General features: G+C 36.4%; 1 protein-coding gene across 1 annotated transcript in view; it reads right to left on the reverse strand.

The window, feature by feature from the left end:
• Positions 1-20,835: 20,835 nt before the first annotated feature.
• LOC144371289 (uncharacterized) overlaps positions 20,836-26,726 on the reverse strand; it is a 376,020-nt gene continuing 370,129 nt past the window's right edge. The window contains 2 exon segments of the mRNA XM_078033688.1: positions 20,836-21,058; positions 21,060-22,182. Of these exon segments, the coding sequence (XP_077889814.1) occupies positions 20,906-21,058; positions 21,060-22,182 (1,276 nt within the window). The 3' untranslated portion in view covers positions 20,836-20,905.

Genomic DNA, 26,726 nt, shown 5'->3' on the forward strand with positions numbered 1-26,726 from the left:
TTTCAACAACAAAACACAACAAAATCTTCTTTCATAAAAATTCTTCACCTAAGTGAAGCCACTTGGCTGCATAAATATATTTTAATCTAAGCTTTCATGATTCTTTGGAAAATTATTATTTTAAAAACCTTTATATTCAGAATATTGTCTTTAGATTAAAAATACAATCTTTTAAAATGTATACCAAATATTCTTGTTAACAACTTAAATCTTGAAATAAAGAAAACCTGTCTGGCATTATACTAATATCTTGTATTAGAAATAGACAAAAAAAGCCTTGAAATAATGCTTAACCAATCACAAAGTGACTATTCTGTAATAGATTACCACTAATTAGACAAAAGTAAATAAAATTGATAAAAGAATTAAGAAAAATAAGCAGTGGTTACTGTTTTAACATTAGAGTAAGTAATATCAAACGCAGCTTAATAAAAAAACGAGAGAAAGCCCACAGCTGTACTAGTAAACAACAGGCCTGGCCAAATTAATACTAGAAGCTAGACACAATTCAGGGGTAAGAGTGACACCTAAACATCTATTGAAGAACAGAACTATGAGCTGCAAAGAATAATGTTACATGGGCACTGGCTGAAAAATAACCAAGCTATTCTCAAATTAGCTCTGCATTAAAGACTGAGTTAGGACTCTTAAATGAGGATATTCTTTTCAAATTATTGGTGATTTTAATTGGTTCACTTAATATGCAAATAGTGGCAGGAGGTATAATCAATTGTATTTGAAGCTTTAATGTTTAGAGCAACCTACTTTCTAAGGACACAGAGAAGCCCAGAAAAATGTCTTGCAAACATGGAGACAGAAGATGGCAATCTACATCTCAAAGAGTGGGTCTCAAAGGAAATCATTCCAGCAAGTATCTTGATGTAAAAATTCAAGAATTAGGACAAATAAATATCTGTGTAACTCAGTCTATTCATTGTCTTATGAGATCCCTGTGACACTGATGCAGCCCATTAGGATACACATACACTGTCTCTGCCCCTTGGTTGAATGAATGTACAATTGGATCGAATCACATTCCAACAGCATTGAAAGGCTGACCTGCTGCAATAATAAATAAATAAATTTCTTACTAGAATATTCTAAAGGCATTCAAGGACATAGCTTCTTACCAGATGGGGCTAAAGAGACTTGTTTTCTGGTATGGCACGTCCATAAAACAATATAGACTACATTTACCTCCTTTGTTTATGTAACTCCCACTTCTCTTTGTGTCAAAACTTTCTTAGTTAGGATGTTCATATATAAGTCTCATAAAGGACCAGAACGCCAGTGGAGTTGACTGGTACATGGGCTACCTGTGGCAGGTAGTTAAAACAAAAACAGTAGCAACAGAAAAGAAATATAAGTGCCAAATAAACACTGACAACAAAGTGAAAATGATTTCTCTGTTATTTCTCCACATATATAATCTGAAGATTTACATGTATTATGTTGTCAGAGAGAATAATATAATCTAGAATTCTTTTGGAATGTCCATGTAGATGATTCAAGTGGTGAAATTCTTAGAGTTTAGGAGATTCCTCATCTTGGGTTTTTGTTCTGCATATTTTGGCCATCTCCAGCTTTTTTTTCTCTTGAAGAGACAATTTTTCAGAAGGCTTAGCTAACCTTACACCACAGGTATCACTGTGAGTTTTCTGGTACACTTCATCTTTCCCCAGGAGACAGAATTAACAAGTAGCTTTACTATGGTCTACAAGGAGCTTAGCAAAAATTTTGATTTACATGTAGGACAATAATTAATACTGACTGTTTCCAAAGATGACATTCTCACTGAAAAATTTTATACACAGATTAGAAATAGATAAAATATATGCATAGACCTCCACACATTGGATTACAGATTAAGGTCTTTGCATAGTAATTTTAGTAAAAAAACTAGAATCCAATATTTAAATATCCACCTTACCACCCATGTACTGATTTAACCTAATTCTGCCATTGAAGGTGCCCCTCAATTACTTCCCTCCCCTCCAGAAACACACACAAGGGGAATGTTAAAAAACATTCCAGCTCTGATCCCAGATGAGGACATACCTGGATTGGTCTTCTCTAAACTGCTCTCTTTTACCCATAAATGCCTTCTGATAAATAGTCATAGGTCCTGGTGTGAAGGCTGAGCCAATATACAAATGTGCTCTGGAAATTTTTGTGCCTAGAACCCTGGAAGGTTTGAATACACCATGAAAACATCTCTCTTTAAATGAGATGAATAATGCATCCTCTATGGAATGTGTGTGCCTGGTTTCCAGAGTTCTAAGTTCTATTTTGTTCTAATGCTAAAAAATTGAGTTTGATTTCAAAGCTTCATTACCTGGGCCACTTCCTATAATAAGACTATCACAAAGAATTCTTTGGAGTGCTGAATTTTTATCTTTTATATATTTAAACATATGCAAATAAATCTGGCCTTTAAGTTTGTTGGAAAGTTGTCAATATATCTTGTAAAAGTACTGGAAAGCCTGTAGAGTTTACTGATACATAGGCTACCTGGGGCAGGTAGCTAAAACAAAAACAGTAGAAACAGAAAAGAAATATTCAGTGCCCAATAAACACATTGCCTTTTGCCCACATTGGTGAGTGCTTCCAGCAGGCTTGACAGGTGCCTTGTAGTAGACTTGGATGTGGATGTCCGCATTAGAGCCTGATTTTTCTCTAAGTGGTTTAATCTGGAGGTAGAGTAAGAATATTAGCACAGAAGAGTCATCAGAGAGCACAGGCGTGTGTAAAATCCAGCTGTCCCTGGGTTCCCTTGGTCACTGGTGAGACATTTTTTTAAAGAAGTACCTATGGTGGCCACATGATGGCAGCTTTCCACAGAACAATGCAAACCTGGGTAATCTTTCTGGCTCCCGCCACTCACCTGGATCCTGGGACCTGGGTGCTCACCTGCCTTCCTACAACAGTCAAAAAAGCCCTGCCAAGGGGTGCATCCTTAATTGCAGATGGACACTCTGTACTTTACAAAGAAAAAAAAAACCAGCATTACTTACTTCTCACCTCTGCCTGCTTGTTTTGATATGATTGAAAAGAGAGCTCTGTATCTTGTTCCCCAAATATCAGGGGTGCAAAAAGTCATATAATACAGAAGAGACTTATTGTTAAAAGAGGGTCAAGTATTTCTTTCTTCAAGGAAAAAACATTTGGCATTCATTGTAAATCCAGGAAACTAATTCCAGATTTTTATAATTCTATATATATCTCCATGTATGTGCCATTAAATAAATATATAATCAAGCACCTTGCTCCTCTCTGCCCTAGTTAAACATGGGGGAACTTGAGATTACATTCTCATTTGGATCCCTTCACCTGTATATCAATTCAGAATGGGTGCAGTCCCTTCTTCTCTTTTCAGGCCTGAATACCTTTGGCAGACTCCACATAGGGAGAGATTCAAAAAATTCTGAAATGAACCTAAAGACATTTAATCATCAGACTTTTATTCTATCAATTTTGTTTCACGTTCCTATTTCCTATTTTTGAATTTATTTTAGTTGTTATTCTTAAGTTTAATGGCATAGAATCCATTTTGATAAAATTATACAAGCATAGAAACTCTTGTTTATAATTCATAATTATTTTGAGCTTGGAATATACTACATTGGTAAAGTGCTTGCCTCACATGTAAAGATCTGGTTCAATCCTCAGCACCAGAAAAATAAATAATGATATTTTGTCCAGTTAAAACAATAATTCAAAATTATTCTAATTATTCATTCTAATGTCTTTCCTATTCCTATCTATTCTACCTTTCTTCAAGGTATCTTTGGATAATCTACTGAACTTCTCCCCTTTTCCTCTCTCATTTATTGTGGTTTAGCCTCCACATATCAGCAAAAAAATTCCACTTATGTTTTTCTTTTCTTGTTTCACTCACAATGAGAGTCTCCATATCCATTTAATTACTGGGATATGTAGTAGAGTCATTCTTCTTTATGGGTGAGTAATATTTTATTGTTTATATATACAACAATTTCTCTATCCATTTACCAGTTTATGAGCATCTAGCTTTGTCCCATAGCTCAACTCTTGTGAATTGTTTTGCTATAAACATTGATGTGACTTTGTCACACTGTATTATGCTGATACCAAGTAATATATGTATATATATGATATACATATATGTTCTCTTACAATATATAATGCATATAATATATATATATATATATATATATATATATATAATATTGAAGAATGTGATAATTGGTTCAAAGTGAGAGGGCATTAAATACTAGATTTTTCTTTTTTTGAATTTCCACAATGCATTCAAGAGAGGTTACACAAATTTGCAGTCTCACCACAATGTTTGAGTGTTTCCTTTTTTCCCCACATCTTCACCAAAATTTGCTTTTACTTATATTACTGATAATTGGCATTATAATTGGAATGAGATGGTAGCTCAGTGTAGTTTCAATTTGCATTTCTCTAATTGCTAGAGGTGCTGCCTTCTCAGTGTTTTTGGCTTTTGCGTCTTGGTAGCAGCATCTATGGCATTTTGGGAACCAGTTTTGCTTTATTTATGAAGTGTTGACAAGATTTCACTTGAAGGAATGACTCTAAAGCTTAATACACATGACCATGAGTCCATGGATGACTTTAACACTGTTGTCATGACCATGATTATGGAAAAAATGAATATAGGGTGAGAAGAGGAAAAACAAATAGGGAGCAAGAAAGAAATGAAACATATTGGGGACAAAAAATACACCTTCCTCAATTAAGTGTAAGTGAATCCAAACCAGGCCTGGTCCTCAGATGTTTAGGAGAGGGATGGGCCATTTTTCCAAAGACCAGTTCCTTAGCTAAGCCAAGCTGAGATGGTAGCAATGTGCCCAACATGCTCCCAGCTTTGGTGTGCCATGTATCTCTGGAAGTCACAACTTTAGGTAAATATCCTCTTGAATTTTCAAGGTTTAATTAATGCACACACCCCTTTTGGGCACATTGGTCCAAAAGCTGAGATTAATGCTGGCACAGACTCTTGGTAATGGCAGATATGACCCACACTCCCCTTGTATTTTCTAACCAGTAGAGGTAGCAGCCCCAACAAGGAAGCTCTAGTTTCATCCCAGTGTTAACAAAAAGCATGCCAAATATGGCTTTAAATAGTGCTGATGAAGGAACTCCCTGTGGGATCCTGCTGAAAAAAAATGGGCAAGAAGAGAAACAGAGAAACAGACACAGAGAACTGTGGTCATGGTACTTGACAGGTACTAGTGACCTTGAGTTCTCTTACAATACTGGAGAAGGAGCAAGACCTGTGAAAAGTCATCCTTAATTGTAAACACCCTGAGATTAGGGTCAGGGCTCAACCCCCAAGCAACACTGACACATTCATTCTCATAGGAATGTCCATTCCAAGCCTTAAATTTTTAAAAAAATTTTCCTCAAGACCACATGCACTCTGAAAAATACAGTGTCATTCTTCTTGGTGTGGCAACTCCTATGAAGCAGGAGAGGTTTGGTACCTGGATGAGCTTCCTAGCATAAATTCTTAGGGACAGAGTTGAGTATCCTAGGCCACTCTGAGACACTGAATGAAAACAGGGATTATACTTCAGTCATGTATTTGTATATTTGTATGCACTAGCAAGAAGTTCACTAGGACCACTATAGTTGTATATTGGTTGAAAAATTTTGCTCAAGAAATTCAGCATCAACCAGCACAGTAGTAATCTCATCACACATGCAATTAACAATTTGTTTTTACATATGAACAATATCTGAAATAAACCATCCATACTTTTAAATCATCATTCTTAGGTCTGCATAAGAGCTTGTAGAGTAGTTGCACCATAGATACCCAGCCATATTGCTATATTGGGCAATTGGGTTTCTTATAGTTTTTAGCCATTCTAAAAATAATCATAATAAACATTTTATGCTAAATAATAAAACAAGAAGTGAGTGTAGAGGAAGTGTTCTTGATTGGGGAATAATTTCTTTCCTCTCCCTTCTCTTTTCACAAGACCACACTTTCATGGAAGTCGAGGTTTATGGGAGAATATCTGTCCTTAAATTGTTGGGACCTCAACTCCTTAGACTCTTTGTGTCTCTCACCCATACTCAGCTATCTTTCTGGTGTAGTTGTACAGATTTTGAGAAGGTGGGATGCATTGACCTCCTAAGGATGACCCTTACCATCACTGAGAGAGGAGCCAGACTGAAACCCAGTTGTGAAACAGGGCTGAGCAGAAGGGAGCTGAGTGGCCAACTGTGAGAGAAAAGAGTTCAAACCACAATGACTTCATATTGCTTTCTGAGACAGAGGAAATGTACTTTATGTGCAGCCTTCTGGTTTATGCAATCACATGAAGCCTTCTCCATCCACAGGATGAAATGTCTTGGAGTCTTCAGGATGAGGGCAAGGTGTGGTGGGGCTCTCTATATCCTTTTTTTTCAAGTTTTTTTTTTAATTTTATTTCTATTTCTATAGGATCATTAGCTTCTAGGAGGTCACATGGTTCATCTCCTAGGTGAGAGAAAGTCATTATGACTACATGGCTGTTCCACAGACTAGACAATTTTACAATGAGAAGTTTGCACACTCTGTCCTTAGAGAAAGGAGATCAATGTCACTTGTGATAGAAATAATCTCAGTTGAATTAAAGAAAACTTTGTGCAAGGAATCAGGAAATATTGATCAAATACAGCTCTGTCCTAGCTGTTTGTGCAAGATAGTTAGACCAGGTCCCTGAGGACTGACTTTTTTTTCTTTTCACAGTGACTGGTGTTTGTTCTTACTCTCAAAGGCCCTTTTTTATTCTGGGGTTGGTATCCTCTGTGTCTTCCCCTGAAAATTGGTCTAAGTCAGACATTTGTGCAGCAGATAGGCAGAAGAAAAGTGGGAAAAGATGTGCATGGCCTAGCACTGCCTGGCTTCCTGGATACACCTTGCAAACCTGGTGACTTCTTCCCAGGGCACTTAAAGCAATAATCACACTAAAGGTAAAATGGGAGTTACAACATGATACAGTGTTCACACAAAATAGTGCTGGAAGAAACCAAGGCCCCTGAATAAATTTATACACCTATAATAGTATGTGTTCAGAAACTAGGGGGTGCAGTGGCCAGGATCTAGTGCCTGAGGAAAGGTGTGAAGACTTGGCCACATTTGGGGTAGGATAACCTGGAATCCTGGTTAAAGGACCTGGTACTTCCTTTGACTTGCTCTTAGAGTGCAGAGGAAATTACAGGAATAGAAAACTGCATATGAAGAAGAAGCATAGTGATCGTTTGTGTTTTTCTGTGACCTGGTAGCTCTAATTATTCAAATTGATTCAGAAGACCCTACCTCAGTTGTGGGATGATATTAAATGGTGAACAGATGGCTAGCCTTTTATTAAATTCTTTCATGGAGTTTTAATGTAATTTTTATTTGAGGCAAACATTACTTATTTTGGTTTAAAACTGCCACAAACACTTAAGGTTTTGAGGACATTTCTGTAAGTATACCAGGGAAGTTGACTTAAGAAAAATAAGTGAACAGAAAAAAAAACAATATGAATGCCAAAATTAGGAAGGTGATGTGGAAATATATATGTTTATCAAACACTAGAAGATATTAGTAGGCAGGAAACCTCCCAAACTCAGGAACAAACTTACCAGTACAGGGTATATGTGAAGTTCTATCAGGGGATCTTTATCTTTCCTGCCTCCCCTCTTCCTCCTCTATGACAATGATAATCTTCTTGTACTTGATGGAGAGTAGCCTTGAGCTGGGAGGTCAACACTGATTCAAAACAGTTTGGATTTGTCTTCATATTCAGGTCTACCACTTTAAAGGCCAATGGCTTTTGACAGGAAGTTTAAACTCCCTGTGAGCTTTAGTCTTCTCATTTATAAAGTGGAGATGTTCTGAGCCCTGAGTGCTTGGACAGTGTCATGAACTAACATGGATTCTCAGCTTTACAGTATAGACAATGGATTCCCTGGATATCAGAAGGGAGTCTGATGTGTTATTTATCACCAGTATCTCTTTTCTCTTCTTCCAGAAATTGCTTGTGTTTTTTTCCTGGGAATCCCCTTCTGCTTTCCGCTTCATGTGGGGTGAGTCAGACAGGTTACCCAGACCAGGAATTCATAGCATGAAGCCCCCTGAACAAGAGGCTCATAACCTGCAAAGTGGGTTTGAGCTTGTCTGAACATACTCTTCCAGAGGTCCACCAATAAAAATAGAAAGTGAGCATGAAAAGTTTTTTGCCAACTATGAGTACAGGGGAGACCAGAAAATAAAATGGAAAGTGAGAGATGAAAAGACACTGATTCCTGAAGTCAGATGTGCCTCAGACACAACTATCCACAGATATTTTATGTGTAAAAGAAAACAAATTTGGGGCCAGGTGCAGTAGCTCATGCCTATAATCCAAATGGCTCTGGAGGCTGAGGAAGGAGCATCCTGAGTTCAATGCCAGCCTCAGCAATAACAAGGTATTAAGCAACTCTTTCTCTAAATAAAATACAAAATGGGGCTGGGGATATTGCTCAGTGGATAAACTAACTCTGAAAGTGTTGTTTTTTGTTTGTTTGTTTGTTTTACTGTTATATATTTATAACCAATAATTTGTTTCTAGTTTCACACACATTTTTTTTTTTACTAGTTCTACAATACGTACTAAAAACCATATCAAGTGAGATACATTTCTTGAGTGAGTAGAACAGGTAAAGCCAGGTTATGTATTCCAGTTTCTTTAGTGTCCCTTGAGCAGGGATAACTTCTGATTGGCTACATGTACTAGTGGTTTGAATAGGCTGAACAGAATTTGTGGGTGGAGATCAGATTATTGCTTATTTCTAAACTAAGAGTAGTTTATTGAGCCAAGCATTTACCAAAGCCCCTTATGCTGGAGATACAGGATAGAACTGATTCCCTGGTGAAATTCTGGTTGTCCAGTGCACAGGCTTACCATTTGTTTTGGTGACTTTCTAGCATAAAACACCTCACATGCAAATCTTTATTTAAAAGTGATGAAAATGCACATGTATCTTGTGAAAACATCTCATACCTGGCCTCACATACTGTGGATGACCATTCTAACCTCATTGGTAATTTGGATGCAGAAGTGGAAAACAAAGGTCTTTGCTGCACAGGAACTGGGCTCAAACATATCGCCTGGTGGTCCTATCACTAGAGTGTGAGGAAAAAGACAGTCACACCATTTAGCTTTATCTTAGCTGACCTTAGCTCTAGCTTTTGGCTTTTTCTGAAAGAGCTGGAGACTACAACTTTGTAAATCTTGAAAGTGTAGCTGGAGCAAGCTTAATGTAGATCATGAGAACTTTGTAAATGTTTAATGATACAAGGTTGGTGACTTCTTATAAACTGAGAGAGTAAAAAGGCCTCCTTTCAAACTCTAATTCTTATAATTAAGTCAGAAAGATTTCAGACATTTCACTCAGAATAACAGGCATGAATTTATTGAAACAAGAAAAGATGACACTCTAATAGTAGACAATGGGTCCTCTGAGGGGAGAAAGACAGTGTGCCTTTCATACAATCTACTTTTGTTGGATACCCCAGAGAAGTTTCCAAAGAGTCCCACACAGGCCTACTACTTAACTTTGAACTGACTGCTGGATGGCATCCCACTTTCAAGTCCCCACTGCTATGATAACTTTAGGTCACCTTGGCCAATGCAACTGATTCTAATTGGATTCTTAACCATAAATTCTTGTAGATTTTAGAGCTAGGAAAAATATTTTTATCTCTCTGGGTTTCAGAATCTGGTATGTGGAAAGAGTCACAAAAGTTCCTTTCTTAGGGTTACATGGCTTCCTCTTATGGACATTTATTTAATACCTGACTTTCTCCTGCTGATAACAGTTTACTGATAAATGTGATCTACCACGTCCACTTAAGGCAGGCAGGGTAGCAGGTTAATTTCTTCATGAAGAGAAAAGCATGTGGGGGTTAGCACAGTGACCCTCACTTTATAGAATTATTCTCTGAACCTCATGCTCTCACCGCTCACATCTGTCCCCTATCATTCAGCAAGAAGTAGTTTAGCCTAAATCATATTGTTGTTGATCCTACGTCCCAAAGATTAGGCCCTAGACAAACATCAGTTTTACCAGAAAAATGGATAGAAATGTGGGTTCTCAGGTTGCAGCTCAGCTTTATTATATGAGATTCAGAGTGGCTCGCAAATCTTAATATTTATGATCCATTCAGTTGCATGGTTGGGGCTTACAATCTGTGCCCTGATTTGGTCTCTCCTCCAAGGACAATTTTTTTCAGCACTTTACAAAAAAAGTTATTATGACCTCATTAACTTACACCTTAATGACCTGCATCCAAAATTTTCTAGTTTCAGCCCTGGCTGACAGACCCTGAGATCCAAGGGGCTGGGTGCATGGATCTCCACTGCTGAGATGTTCATGGAATACTGTTGCAATGACCTCATTAAGACCTTCAACCACAACACCCACAGCTAAGAGTCAATCCCTGTAAACATTTTAACCTTTACTTCTGTTCCAGAGATTAAAGTGATACCTAATCTCTTGTTTAAAAACTAAAGGGGGCTGGATTTGTGACTCAGTGGAAGAGTGTTCTTGTAGCATGCATGAGGCACTCGATCTGATCCTCAGCACCACATAAAAAATAAAATTTAAAAAAAATTACATCCACCTTAAACTAAAAACAAAATATTAAAAAAAATTAAAAATCTCTAAAGGCTATGTTACTGCAGTGTAGCCATGATTGGATGGACCATGGTTTTCTTAAATAAAGTTTCTGGCTCATGATGTGCAAATCCCCACAGTTGCCCGATAAGACCACTAGATGGAGAGTGTTTTTTTTTTTTTTTTTTTTGCCAGTGGAGGCATTCTGTAGGTGGCTGGGGGATTCTCTTGGTTGCTCCTATCAGAGTTCCTGAAGTGTCCCTATGCTGAGGCAGTTTTTACTGCAGATTCCAGGAAGTGATATGAAGCCAGGGTCTTTGACTACAGTACAACTATAGTACTGTAGCAGGAAATTTATTTAAAATGGTGCAGGTCCTCCTCCTCATACAGGAAAGGCTGACTATTTGCCCACAGCCTGAAGTCCTGATAGTGGCAGAGGTATGGTCATAGGCCCTAATAATACCAATTTGGAAAAGAAAAGTAGAGACAATATTTTCTTCTCCTGAAAGGTATACTCTGTTTTATGAACACCCAGAACATATAGCCTGCCTTTTTTTGATGCTTTAAAGTGTTTATAAGGAGGGTAACTGAGAAGGTGAAAAGATATCTCCAATTTGAATCTAAGCCTAGCTCTACTCCAGACTATTGTGGACATTATCTGCTAATGTACCTCTTCTGCAACCCACATTTACAACAATGCTGGAAGAGACTGTATGCAACAGGAATAGTGCCTGCACAATTCCCACATTCCAGGTGCAGAGCCCTTCCTTTCCTCCCACCTCTGAAAGCCTTTTGTGTTCCCCAGCACTAAGATGGGGAAAGCCTAACAGAAAGCAGGGCTTCGGTTCCTCCATATGACCAAGTCTAAGTGGTACAGGTTACAGATGCAGTTGTTCTGGCCATTTTGAGGAGGTTTATAGATTTTCCATTGTTGTAAGAGTCCTTAGGGTTTGTTTTAATCATATATAGGAGATCCACATGAACACATGCACTGTCACAGAGAGCTACAGCTTTCTATAAGCAGTAGTGAAGAGCCATTTGGGAAGCTCCAGGGTTGGTCAGGAGATAGGGGTGTGGGAGGTGATGGAGAACATGTAAAAGAGACTTTCTTCTATTTGCACAGGAAGAAAAGATGATACAGCATAAGTGGATTTAGGGTTATTATATTTTCAGTGAGCTTTAGGGGGCATGAGCCATCTCTGTTATTATGGTAACTGGACATGCCATTATTATATCACACAAAGACTGACTTTGGATGCTGGGAGCAAAATTAGAAGGATATTGGTAGTATGATAAATATATTAGTTAATTTTGACATGAACAACTTGGGAAGATGGCTGACTATTTCTAAAAACTACCTCTCTCCAGAAAGTCATGACTGGGTGAAGTGATGCATGCCTGGGTGAGGTGGTCCATACCTATAAATCAAGTGATTCAAGGGACTGCAGCTGGTGGATTGTAAGTTCAAGGTCAGCCTGAACAATTTAGTGAGATTCTGGCTCACAGTAAAATTTCGAAGACACATCTAGGGATCTTCTTCAGGTATAGTAGAATAGCTGTAAAATGCTCTTGAGTTAAATCCACAGTAACTTCCTCTGCCTTCAACATACACACACACACATAAACAGTTTAAGAATTTATCCCCTTGATGGTAAGCAAAGCACCATTGTCAAAGAAGAGAGTCACAACTGTAAAAGGCCTTGGTAACACAAGTACTTTCTATTTCCAGGAAAAAAAAAAGAAAGAAAATGACTCTGTAGGTTCTTCTAGAGGCTTGGTCTCTGCTCCCTCAAGTAAGGAACTGTGTTTGTGATCATTTTTTTTTTTTTTGCTTAATGGACCCTATGCAGCCTTGAGTGACTGCAGAGCAACAGCACTCTTTGTTTTAATAGAGTGTCTTTCAGTGAGCCAGCAGAGCAGAGAATTCTGATGCCTTTCAACAATCTCTCCTCTGTCTTTTTATCCTCAATTTGACACCAGGTGATAACTGCCTGGCACAAACTCAGGTTGTATGGGACAAGAAAAGACTACTCAGATACAGAGAAGATGGCAGTGAAAAGGCTTTGAATCTCACTCTAGCTTTTTTTTTTTTATCTCGGATGGCATCTTGGAAAGGGAAAGTGAAACACTGCACAAAAAATTCTGGAATGTACAGGATCAGAAGTCAAAGGTTTTTCTTGGAGATGGCAAGATAATGTCCCAGGTCACCAGCTCCAGCCTGGGGTTGCAGATTCTGATGGCCTGAATATTAATTTGTGTGTGTGTGTGTGTGCGCGCGCGTGCACATGTGCGCACGTGCACAAGAATGCAGGTGAAGTCCTCAATGACTCACAATTCATTCTTGGAAAAGAAGAGGTGAAAAGACTGCTTACTCAATGGTGTTTCTGCTAAGGAAGAATCTTGCCTGTTGTTCAAGTAGGGGCATCTGGCTTGATACTGACAAGTGACCCAAGACTGGTAAGTTTGGTAAGATTGGTAGAACTCTTTGACAGAGTGTTATTAGCACCACAATCAGGCCCAAATTAATAATTCTCCTGCCTGAAGGCTTTAGGTTTCTTCTGATAATATGCTGTGTGTCTCCTTCTGCTCCCTCTCTTGTTTCTTTCCTCCCTTCCTCACTACTGGGAGACAATCATTGTGCTTAAAGCACTGGGAGACAAAATAAATTAGAAAAATAACAGTTTTTTTTTCAGCACGTATGATCTACCCTGAGCCTCAGCATGGTAAAACTTAGAGAATAAAGGCTTGTTTTTGGTAAGAGGCTTGCCCATCATGATGATGTTTAGTAATCCCATTCCCTACTTGAAAATAAAACTGCCTCTAGAATGCCCAATTTCCACTGGGTGTAACCACTGCCAGTATGAGTTCTCTGGTTTTGAATAAGGCCTAATATTTCTTTTTTTTATTATTGTTGTTGTTCAAAACATTACATACTTCTTGACATATCATATTTCACACTTTGATTCAAGTGGGTTATGAACTCCCATTTTTACCCCGTATACAGATTGCAGAATCACATCAGTTACACTTCCATTGATTTACAGATTGCCATACTAGTGTCTGTTGTATTCCGCTGCCTTTCCTATCCTCTACTATCCCCGCTCCCCTCCCCTCCCCTCCTTTCTCTACCCCCTCTACTGTAATTCATTTCTCCCCCTTGTATTATTTTTCCATTTCCCCTCACTTCCTCTTGTACGTAATTTTCTATAACCCTGAGGGTCTCCTTCCATTTCCATGCAATTTCCCTTCTCTCACGCTTTCCCTCCCACCTCTCATCCCTGTTTAAGGTTAATCTTCTTCTCATACTCTTCATCCCTACTCTGTTCTTAGTTACTCTTTTTATATCAAAGAAGACATTTGGCATTTGTTTTTTATGGATTGGCTGGCTTCACTTAGCATAATCTGCTCTAATGTTATCCATTTCCCTCCAAATTCTATAATATTGTCATTTTTTAATGCAGAGTAATACTCCATTGTGTATAAATGCCACATTTTTTTTAATCCATTCATTTATTGAAGGGCATCTAGGTTGGTTCCACAGTGTTGCTATAGTGAATTGTGCTGCTATGAACATCGATGTAGCAGTGTCCCTGTAGCATGCTCTTTTTAGGTCTTTAGGGAATAGACTGAGAAGGGGAATAGCTGGGTCAAATGGTAGTACCAATCCCAGCTTTCCAAAAAATCTCCATACTGCTTTCCAAATTGCCTGCACTAATTTGCAGTCCCACCAACAATGAACCAGTGTACCCTTTTCCCCACATCCTCGCCAGCACTTGTTGTTTGACTTCCTAATGGCTGCCAATCTTACTGGAGTGAGATGGTATCTTAGGGTGGTTTTGATTTGCATTTCTCTGACTCCTAGCGATGTTGAGCATTTTTTCATGTACTTGTTGATTGATTGTATGTCCTCCTCTGAGAAGTGTCTGTTCAGGTCCTTGGCCCATTTGTTGATTGGGTTATTTGTTATCTTATTGTCTAATTTTTTGAGTTCTTTGTATACTCTGGATATTAGGGCTCTATCTGAAGTGTGAGGAGTAAAGATTTGTTCCCAGGATGTAGGCTCACTATTTACCTCTGTTATTGTTTCTTTTGCTGAGAAAAAAACTTTTTAGTTTGAGTAAGTCCCATTTGTTGATTCTAGTTATTAACTCTTGTGCTTGGGTGTCCTATTAAGGAATTTGGAGCCCGACCCCACAGTATGTAGATCGCAGCCAACTTTTTCTTCTATCAGACACAGAGTCTCTGATTTGATATCAAGCTCCTCGATCCATTTTGAGTTAACTTTTGTGCATAGCTAGAGAAAGGGATTCAGTTTCATTTTGATGCATATGGATTTCCAGTTTTCCCAGCACCATTTGTTGAAGATGCTATCCTTCCTCCATTGCATGCTTTTAGCCTCTTTATCAAATATAAGATAATTGTAGTTATGTGGATTAGTTTCTGTGTCCTCAATTCTGTACCATTGGTCCACCCGCCTGTTTTGGTACCAGTACCATGCTGTTTTTGTTACTATTGCTCTGTAATACAGTTTGAAGTCTGGTATCGGTATACCGCCTGATTCACACTTCTTGCTTAGCATTGTTTTTGCTATTCTGGGTCTTTTATTTTTCCATATGAATTTCATGATTGCTTTCTCTATTTCTACAAGAAATGCCGTTGGGATTTTGATTGGCATTGCATTAAACCTATAGAGAACTTTTGGTAATATCGCCATTTTGATGATGTGAGTTCTGCCTATCCACGAACAGGGTATATTTTTCCATCTTCTAAGATCTTCTTCTATTTCTCTCTTTAGGGTTCTGTAGTTTTCATTGTATTAGTCTTTCACCTCTTTTGTTAGGTTGATTCCCAAGTATTTTATTCCTTTTGAGGATATTGTGAATGGAGTGTTTTTCCTCATTTCCATTTCAGAGGATTTGTCGCTGATATACAGGAATGCCTTTGATTTATGTGTATTGATTTTATATCCTGCCACTTTGCTAAATTCATTTATTAACTCTAATGGTTTCTTTGTAGACCCTATTGGGTCTGCTAGGTATAGAATCATGTCATCCACAAATAGTGATAATTTAAGTTCTTCTTTTCCTATTTTAATACCTTTAATTTCTTTTGTCTGTCTAATTGCTCTGGTCAGTGTTTCGAGAACTATGTTGAACAGAAGTGGTGAGAGAGGGCATCCCTGTCTTGTTCCAGATTTTAGAGAAAATGCCTTCAATTTTCCTCCATTCAGAATGATGCTAGCCTGAGGCTTAGCATAGATTGCTTTTACAATGTTGAGGTATGTTCCTGTTATCCCTAGTTTTTCTAGAGTTTTGAACATAAAGGGATGCTGTACTTTGTGGAATGCTTTTTCTGCATCTATTGAGATGATCATATGGTTCTTATTTTTAAGTCTATTGATGTGGTGAATAACATTTATTGATTTCCGTATATTGAACCAGCCTTGCATCCCAGGGATGAATCCTACTTGATCATGGTGCACAATTTTTTTTATGTTTGAGAATCGGATTCACCAGAATTTTATTGAAAATTTTTGCATCTAGGTTCATTAGAGATATTGGTCTGTAGTTTTCTTTCTTTGAAGTGTCTTTGTCTGGTTTAGGAATCAGGGTGATGTTGGCCTCGTAGAATGAATTTGGAAGTTCTCCCTCTTTTTCTATTTCCTGAGATAGCTTGAAAAGTATTGGTATTAGTTCCTCTTTAAAGGTTTTGTAAAATTCTGCTGTGTACCCATGTGGTCCTGGGCTTTTCTTATTTGGAAGTCTTTTGATGGTTTCTTCTATTTCCTCAATTGATATTGGTCTGTTTATGTTGTCTATATCCTCCTGACTCAATCTGGGCAGATCATACGACTTAAGAAATTTCTGAATGCCTTCACTATCTTCTATTTTATTGGAATATAAGGATTGAAAATAATTTCTGATTTTCTTCCGTATTTCTGAAGTGTCTGTTGTGATATTGCCTTTTTCATCCTGTATGCTAGTAATTTGAATTCTCTCTCTTCTTCTCTTCATTAGCATGGCTAAGGGTCTGTCAATTTTATTTATTTTTTTAAAGAACCAACTTTTAGTATTGTCAATTTTCTCAATTATTTCTTTTGTTTCAATTTCATTAATTTCAGCTCTGATTTTAATTTTTCCTTGCCTTCTACTTCTTTTGCTGTAGTTTTGCTCTTCTTTTTTTTAGGATTTTGAGATGAAGTATGAGATCATTTATTTGTTGGTTTTTTCCTTTTTTAAGGAATGAACTCCAAGCAATGAATTTTCCTCTTAGAACTGCTTTCAATGTGTCCCTTAGATTCCAATATGTTGTGTCTCTGTTTTTATTTATCTCTAAGAATTTTTTAATTTCCTCCTTGACGTCTTCTATAACCCATTGATCATTCAGTAACCTATTGTTCATTCTCCAAGTGATGCATGATTTTTGCTTTCTTCTTTTATCGTTGATTTTCCATTTCATTCCATTATGATCAGATAAGATGTATAGTATTATCTCTACTCCTTTATATTGTCTAAGAGTTGCCCTGTGACATAATATATGATCTATTTTTGAGAAGCATCCATGTGCTGCTGAGAAAAAAGTGTAACTGCTTGATGTTGGGTGGTATATTCTATATATGTCAATTAAGTCTAGGTTATTAATTGTGTTATTGAGTTCTATAGTTTCCTTATTCAACTTTTGTTTGGAAGATCTGTCCAGTGGTGAGAGAGGTGTGTTGAAGTCTCCCATGATTATGGTATGGTGGTCTATTAGATTCTTGAATTTGAGTAGAGTTTGCTTGATGAACATAGCTGCACCGTTGTTTGGGACATATATATTTATGATTGTTATGTCTTGGTGTATGGTTCCCTTGAGCAGTATGTAGTGTCCCTCTTTATCTCTTTTGATTAACTTTGGCTTGAAATCTATTTTATTTGATATGACTATAGACACTCCTGCTTGTTTCTGAAGTCCATTTGAGTGATATGATTTTTCCAAACCTTTCACCTTCAATCTATGTATATCTTTTCCTCTCAAATACGTCTCCTGTAGGCAGCATATTGTTGGGTCTTGTTTTGTGATCCATTCTACTAGCCTGTGTCTCTTAATTGGTGAGTTTAAGCCATTAACATTTATACTTACTATTGAGATATGGTTTGTTCTTCCAGACATATTTGTTTATTTATGTTACTAAACATGGTTTGTTTTCCTCTTTGATTATTTCCCCCCTTTACTGTCCTACCTCCCACTGTTTGTTTTCATTGTTATTTTCCATTTCCTCTTCCTGAAATGTTTTGCCAAGGATGTTTTGAAGAGATGGTTTTCTAGCAGCAAATTCTTTTAACTTTTGTTTATCGTGGAAGGTTTTAATTTCATCTTCCATCCTGAAGCTTAATTTCGCTGGATACACGATTCTTGGTTGGAACCCATTTTCTTTCAGTGTTTGAAATATGTTATTCCAGGATCTTCTAGCTTTCAGAGTCTGTGTTGAAAGATCAGCTGTTATCCTGATTGGTTTACCCCTAAATGTAATCTGCTTCCTTTCTCTTGTAGCTTTTAAAATTCTCTCCTTATTCTGTATGCTGGCCATCTTCATTATAATGTGTCTAGGTGTGGATCTCTTATGATTTTGCACATTCAGCGTCCTGTAGGCTTCTAGGATTTGGGATTCTGTCTCATTCTTCATGTCTGGGAAGTTTTCTCGTATTATTTCATTGAATAGATTGCTCATTCCTTTGGTTTGGAGCTCTATACCTTCCTGTATCCCAATGACTCTTAAGTTTGGTCTCTTTATGTTATCCCATATTTCTTGGATGTTTTGCTCATGGTTCCTTAACAGTCTTGCTGAGCTGTCTATGTTCTTTTCAAGTTGAAATACTTTGTCTTCATTGTCTGATGTTCTATCTTCTAAGTGTTCTACTCTGCTGGTAGTATTCTCAATTGAGTTTTGAAGTTGGTTTATTGCTTCCTGCATTTCTAGGATTTCTGTTTGTTTTTTATTACCTCTACCTCCTTGTATAGTTGATCTTTTGGTTCTTGGATTTGTTTGTGTAGTTCATTGTAGAAGTGATCTTTCATTGTCTGGTTTTGCTGTCTAATGTCTTCCTTGAGACTCCAGATCATCTGAAGCATGTATATCCTGAATTCTTTATCTGACATTTCATCTGCTGCAGCTATTACCTCTTCTAAAGTTGATTTGACCTGCATTGCTTGTGGTCCTTTCTTTCCTTGTCGTTTCATACTGCTCATGTTTCTTTCTGCTTGGTGAAACTGTTGTGTTTTTGAAATTTTCCCCTTATATATTTATATTGCTATTGTATAGTTGAATACTCTCCCTTACAGGGCGGTCAGCGGCTGTGCTACTCCTCCAATTGGGGTGACCTGTCTACCATTCTGACAGGCCGCTGGGTCTGTTCTGCCGGTTGGTCGCAGGTCTGCCTACCTTGCAGGTGCGGGCGTTAGTTCTGTTCTGCCCTTACTCCAATTGGGGTGACGTGTCTACCACGCTGGCGGGTCGCTGGGCCTGTCCCGGGTGCGGGCGAAGGCTCCGCTGTGCCCCTACTCCAATTGAAGTGACGTGTCTACCATGCCAGCAGGCCACTGGGCCTGATCTGCCGGTCAGTCACAGGTCTGCCTACCTTGCGGGCATGGGTGGTGGCTCTGCTCTGCCCCTCCTCCAATTGGTGTGACGTGTCTACCACACCCAATAATATTTCTTATAAGCTTTTCCACCTTCTTTACATTTGTATGGGTTTTCTCCAGTATGAATTCTCTGGTGTTGAGTAAGGCATGATTTTTGAGTCTGAATTACTGAAACTTTCAGGGGTTACGTGCACACCTGTTGTGAGAGAGTAATTGAACAAAGGCTACCAAATGAATCCCTGCATCAACAGAGGCATCATCTTAATATTGTGGGATTATTATGGAGGTACTTCTGTGATAGTAAAAGTTAGTGGAGATATCAGTGCTTTATAGCACTATGGTGATCACTAAGTAACTATAGCTAGTATAATTTTTTTAAAAAAATTTTAAATAATGCAATTGTTCAGACTTATGTACACCATAAACTCAGTCTGATGACCCCAAAACCTGAGCCTCTTTGTCTTTTTTTTTTTTTTTTTGTACTAGGGATCAAACCAAAGTGCTCTCTACCACTAAGACACATCCCCAAATCTTTTTATTTAGAGTTAGGATCTTCCTAAGTTGCTTAGATTCATGTGAAATTGCTGAAACTGGTTTTGCATCTAAGTAGTGCAGGAGGCTGAGGCAGGATAACTACAAGTTCAAATCAAGTATTAGTAGTAAAAGTAATAACCTAAGCAACTCAATGAAATTGTGTCTCTAAATAAATAAAAAATAGGGCTGGGATGTTGCTTAGTGGATGAGTGTACCTCAAATTAATCCTTGGTATACACCCAAAATAAAATAAAAGAAATAAGACATTGACATAGGACTATTCTGTCCAGCTGAGATTATGGGAAAAATATTGATGTGATCATAGACTTCAGGCATAAAATAATTTTATTAATGTTTTGGTTTGGTACAAATAGGCCTTTAAGTACAAATATAGCTTTTGAATAAAAAAAAAGATGATTTGAATTCAATCAATACAGAGAAACGGAGGAAATGACAATTGAACCTAGAGAAGTTCACATAAGGAAAGAAGCCGGAGGATCCAATCATGCTTCCTGCCGACTTCCACTGGCTAATGAATAATGGCCAGTTGGGCAAGGGCTGGAATTCTATGGGGAGTCAGTGCTGTGGAACTATCTCTGGACAATTGTAATTTTTCTTCCCAGTATAAAGTTTCTGGTGACCAATGAGGTTTGATCTTACAGGAAAAGACTTTTACAATCTATGGATTTGTGAGAATTGTTGCAAGTATGAATGATCGGTTTCTTATTAACAATTGAAGCATACTTAAAATTTGCCACATTCTTAACATTTACATTGTTCTTATCCAGTATGAATATTTGGTGAACAACAATACTTTTCCTAATAGAATAGCTTTGCCACATTCTTTGCATTTTTATGTTTTCTCCCCAGTATGAATTCTCTGGTGTTGAGAAATGTGTAATATTTGATAAAGAGCTTTGCCAAATTCTTTAAACTTGTATGGCTTTTTTCTAATATTAATTCTCTGATGTCAAATAAGTTATATTTGATTAATCTTTGCCACAATCTCAAATTTGTATAGCTTTTCTCCCATAAGAAGTCTCTGGTGTTGACTAAGGAGTGACCTTCAATTAGAAGCTTTGCTACATTATAGATATTTGTATGGTTTCTACCTAGTATCAATTCTCTGGTGTTGAGTAAGGCATGATTTTTTATTAAAAGCTTTGCCACATTCTTTACATTTATATGGCATTTTTCCACTATGAAGCCTCTGGTGTCGAGTAAGGTGTGATTTTTTATTAAAAGCTTTGTCACTTTTTTTCACATTTGTATGGCCTTTCTCCAGTATGAACTGTCTGGTGTCGAGTAAGTTCTGACATTTTATTAAAAGCTTTGCCACATTCTTTACATTTGTATGGCTTTTCTCCAGTATGAACTTTCTGGTGTCGAGTAAGTTTTGATTTTTGATTAAAAGCGTTGCCACACTTTTTACATTTGTATGGCTTTTCTCCAGTATGAACTCTCTGGTGTTCAGTCAGGTGTGATTTTCGATTAAAAGCTTTTTCACATTCTTTGCATTTGTATGGCTTTTCTCCAGTATGAATTCTCTGGTGTTGAGTAAGGCATGATTTTTTATTAAAAGCTTTGCCACATTCTTCACATTTGTATGGCTTTTCTCCAGTATGAATTCTCTGGTGTTGAGTAAGTTTTGATTTTTTATTAAAAGCTTTGCCACATTCTTTGCATTTGTATGGCTTTTCTCCTGTATGATATCTCTGGTGTTGAGTAAGGTTTGATTTTTTACTAAAAGCTTTGCCACATTCTTTACATTTGTATGGCTTTTCTCCAGTATGAACTCTCTGGTGTCGAGTAAGTTTTGATTTTCGATTAAAAGCTTTTTCACATTTTTTACATTTGTATGGCTTTTCTCCAGTATGAACTCTCTGGTGTTCAGTCAGGTGTGATTTTCGATTAAAAGCTTTCTCACATTGTTTACATTTGTAGGGCTTTTCTCTACTGTGAATTCTCTGGTGTTGAGTCAAGCATGATTTTTTATTAAAAGCTTTGCCACATTCTTCACATTTGTATGGCTCTTCTCCAGTATGAATTCTCTGGTGTCGAGTAAGTTTTGATTTTTGATTAAAAGCTTTGCCACATTCTTCACATTTGTATGGCTTTTCTCCAGTATGAATTCTCTGGTGTTGACTAAGGCATGATTTTTGATTAAAAGCTTTGCCACATTCTTTACATTTGTATGGCTTTTCTCCAGTATGAATTCTCTGGTGTTCAGTAAGGTTTGAATTTTTATTAAAAGCTTTGCCACATTCTTTGCATTTGTATGGCTTTTCTCCAGTATGAACTCTCTGGTGTTCAGTCAGGTGTGATTTTCGATTAAAAGCTTTTTCACATTCTTTACATTTGTATGGCTTTTCTCCAGTATGAATTCTCTGGTGTCGAATAAGGCATGATTTTTTCTTAAAAGCTTTGCCACATTCTTTACATTTGTATGGATTTTCTCCAGTATAAATTTTCTGGTGTTCAGGAAGGGGTGATTTTTTATTAAAAGCTTTGACACTTTCTTTACATTTCCAGATTTTCTCTCCAGTATGATTACTGTAGCGTTTAAAGAGGTTTGAGAAACACTTAAATACATTTTCACATTTCTTCAATTTGTAAGGTTTATATCCATTGTAAAGCCTATTGTTTTTAGTAACACATAAAATTTGAGTAAAATATTTTTCACATTCTTTACTTATGGAGGATTTATCACAGCTCTCATAAAGAACTGAGGAATTTTTACATGCTTTTACATATTTTTTTAACTTGTAGAGCTTCCCACCACTATTAATTCTCTGGAGGTCAGAAATTCTTGTAGTTTTATTAAAAATGATTTCACATACCTTATAGCTGTAATTTGTCTTTTGATTATAAAAGCTTGGATAAATAAATTTTGGGTATGGATTAAAAACTTTTTCACTTTTCTCATTGTAAAGCTCTTTTAAACGATCACATGGGTGATTTCTAGGATTTAAAAAAAGAAGAAAATTTTAATGACTTTCACAGAATTTTCATTGTTTTACACCAAATCTATTATGCTGCGAATTACCTAGCGTAGAGACTGTCTACAGGTCCTAACAGATTTATCATAAATATAGGTTTCTCTGAGTATCAATGAGGGTGTTTTCAAAATTCATTCTACTTTTAAATTAAGCAATATTAGGTAAGTACAAATACTCCCACAATCATTATAATTCCATGCATTGCAACAAGGAGAAACTGTTCATTTCATCATTTTTGTAAAGTAATAGTCAGAGAGACTACTAAAACTCAGAAATTTCTTCTTCTCTTTCTTTTTATTCTATCTTGTCTAAAGAAATATTTGTGTATATTTACTCAATGGTGAATTTTAAATTATTCCAGTGACTAACTAAAGCATGAAATAGACTCCGTTGCAAATTTTTCATTTTTTAGAGAAACAGTATGATTACAAATGCTGTTCAAAAATGTTTAAAAGAACACACAGGTCCTAAAATGTGACTGCCAAATGTGTTCTTGTCTCTCACCAGCTTAGCCAATGCCCCACATCCCTACAGTTCCACCTTTCCTCCAACAAACTATTGTCTAGTTTTAATTTGTGGGGAATCCTGCAGGTACCAGGACATATTATTGCCCTGATGTGCCAGAGCATTCTTTATTAAGCCAAAGAGCAAATTTCATCTGAGCTTGGCTGCTCAACTTTCCAGCAAAAATATCTATCACTGAGGGTGTTTTTAAAATTCTTTCTATGTAACTAGCTTATTGAAATAAGTTAGAGAATACTTTTGATTTGTTGAAAACATATTCCTTGAGATGCACAGATAAGTAGAGCTAGGGCCTCAGAAAAATCTAATGGCAAGAGGATTTATTTCTTTAGGGACTTGTATAGGATCCAGGAAGTCTCTGTTTCTCACATTAAGAAAGTTTTTCTCATTCCAACCAAAACCACAAAAATGCATAGATGTTTTGGGATATTCACTTGGAGTCTGGTCAAAATCCCTGTTGATATGAAAGATGAAGCAGTGCATGTCAGATGGAGCTGCTGAAAGATATCTATAAACTGTGCATGGAATTAAAAAAAAAAAGCATGGAAGCCTTTAGGTAAAAAGTCTGGTATCTAGGAACTCACAGTTGAAATCCAGCTGTTTTGAGACTATTCAGTACATGTTATATACTACCTAGTTTTGTCTAAATTAAGCATGGCATTGGAGATGGTATCATCCATTGGAGCCATATAGCCACTTAGCATCACAGAGATGGGTGAGACATGTCAGAATGGCAATGAACCTGTCTCAAGAAAAACTCTTCCCGTTGAAAACTTATTCCTACTTTGATGCACACTCCCTTAAATAAAGAACTGGAAAAATTATCTAGCAATTGTTTTTCAGAACTTATGTGGTCTAGAGAATCTATAAGATGTTTTACCGCTTTTAACATAAGTTTTGCCTGATCTTATATTCCTTTACTAATTATTTCAGATATTTTTTTTTCAGATGGCTCATCACCTTCCAAAAAAGAAATTACTCAGGTGGGATGCTTGATGTCCCATGACATGGAGTACTTATGCTAACTTATGAGCCATAAATACATTGGTAACTACACACAGACTGCTTCAATTTGAATTAAAATTATAAATAAATATTTACAAGCACCTTTGACACAAACTATCAAGTTTCGGGGAGAAGGTACTAAAAAAGTGGGCTTCTGCAATGGTAGACAGAATCATTAAATGACAAAGACATTATAGATCTTTTTTTTTTTTCTTACAGAGGAGAAGTTTAATGGTAAGCCATTCCTCATTCAAAGGTTGTCTTAAATCACGACTGTGGCTGCTTTACTTTTCTCAAAGGGTTATACAATTATTAGCTTACACCCTTCATTGTTCTTCATTTGCCCCACACCATCCCTACTACTTCTATCTCAGGCTTGTTTTATACCTCTTAGCAAGATCCCAGAAAAGTGTCAGAAGCCTTCCACAATTCTCACAAGACCCTCATGTCTGCTTTTGGGGTGTGATTCCTGCAAGACATTTTGGCTGTGGTCTTTCTGGGAGACTGTGCTAAAAGTTCCTGGGACATTCCTCTGTTTGGATTGTCATACATGACAGATGAGCTATATGCTTATTTGATGTGTTTTAGAAAGATTCAACTGCTTCTCTTCTTATTTTTTTTTTTGCTTAATTATTTCATTTAAAAGCAATACCTAACAAACTTTCACTGTAAGCACATTTAATTATTGAATTGTTCTTTTAAACAGAAATGTCTTACTAAGGCTTGTTTCAGCATTTCCTTAATCTGCATGTATTTCTTTTAAGTAGAAATAGTATGCATGTGTTTAAATTAGACAATTTTTCTATACTGTGTAGAAAATCTCTTTTTATTACTTTATAAAAAAGACAGATTAGAATGCTGCAACTTTAAATTAATGATCTGTACACTTTTCTCTAACCTGTGCTTATGTAGAGATTATTAAAACTTTTAAAAACATAACTGACTATAAGCATTTTATAACTTTTTGAGTTTTTTTCCATTAAAATGCCTATTTCTATTCTAATCCTATTTCTAAAGCTGAGAATACTGGTTGAGTCTTTATTATTCTAAAGGTATTTTTAAGACACAGCTTCATATTGCCCTGTAAACATTGTGTAAATGTAATTTGATACGTGTTTTTGCAATTTAAAATATTGTGCATTGCAAGTGGTTTTACAAAAAATACTGAGTAGTAAAACTTTTACAATTACAATAGTGCAATTTAAAGTTTTAATGAAAGAAAAACTGAATGGCACAAGATGAGCAGTCAGTCTTCTGAGATTTTTGTAATAATATAACCTGATGAACTTGTAATTTTTTGAATAAATAATTTTCATGTTTTTTTTCAATTCATTAAGACAAATTTTCTGAACTTCCCTTACTTTCAATTTCAATTTCTTGTTTAAAACCAAGTATTAATTGTCCTGCTTTCCATACCTTTGCTTTTTCATGTTTTGCAAAAAATATTGTATTTCTTGCTCCCCTGAAAATTCTTGGTTTTTATTAGAAGACATACCTAAAAAAATAATAGAAAGTTATTTCATTTACTATGGTGAATAACTCTGCAATTATATAAAACTTTATCAAAGTGGAGGGGAATAGCAACAGAACAGTATGATTCAAGGTGATTATTACTCAAGAAATACATAGAATTTACTACAACATGATGAAAAAAACCTTGAGAATTTTGAAAATTATCTTAAGAAATTATAGCACCACAGATGAGGACAAAATGCAAACTGACTAATATTACTACAACAATGTCAAAATAGCCCTTCACTTCAACATATTCAGAATCCACCTGTGACTCAAGTGTTTCAGGAAATGAATATCTCTTATTTGTTTATTTATATTTTTATCTTTGGGGGCATTATTTCATAAGAGAACACAGGGGTATTCTATCACCAAACTAGATCCACAGGCATTTCTCTATATCTATATCTGTATCTATATCTATATACTTTTTTTTAAAGACAGTTTATTAAAAAGATGATAAAATTTATTTTAAACTGGCATTCCACTGTCTCAGCTTTCCAGTTATATGGAATTAAATTTATATATCATTGCACATCACCTTTTTTTTTTGTTTACTTCGTAACTTCCAAATATTTTCCGAAATGACTATAATGATCTAATTGAACAGATTTTGGATAGAAATATCCCAATGAAAATAATAGCTCACACAATAAAAAGTATAATCAACTCAAGCAAACAAACAATGTAATACTAGTAATTGAGAGTTCAAAAATTGATGTTGTTAATTATCTAAGTAATGCCAGAAAACCACCTGAAATGTATTTAATGAACTAAATATCAATGTAGAAAATTGAAAAAAAATTAGAAAAAATAGCAACAAAAAGTTAGAAATTATATACTAAAAATATTCTTTTAAAAACCATGTCTCAGGCTGGGGACACAGGTAAC

The sequence above is a fragment of the Ictidomys tridecemlineatus genome, chromosome 16 (genome assembly GCF_052094955.1).
Source record: "Ictidomys tridecemlineatus isolate mIctTri1 chromosome 16, mIctTri1.hap1, whole genome shotgun sequence".
In the NCBI taxonomy this organism is placed as follows: Eukaryota; Metazoa; Chordata; class Mammalia; order Rodentia; family Sciuridae; genus Ictidomys; species Ictidomys tridecemlineatus.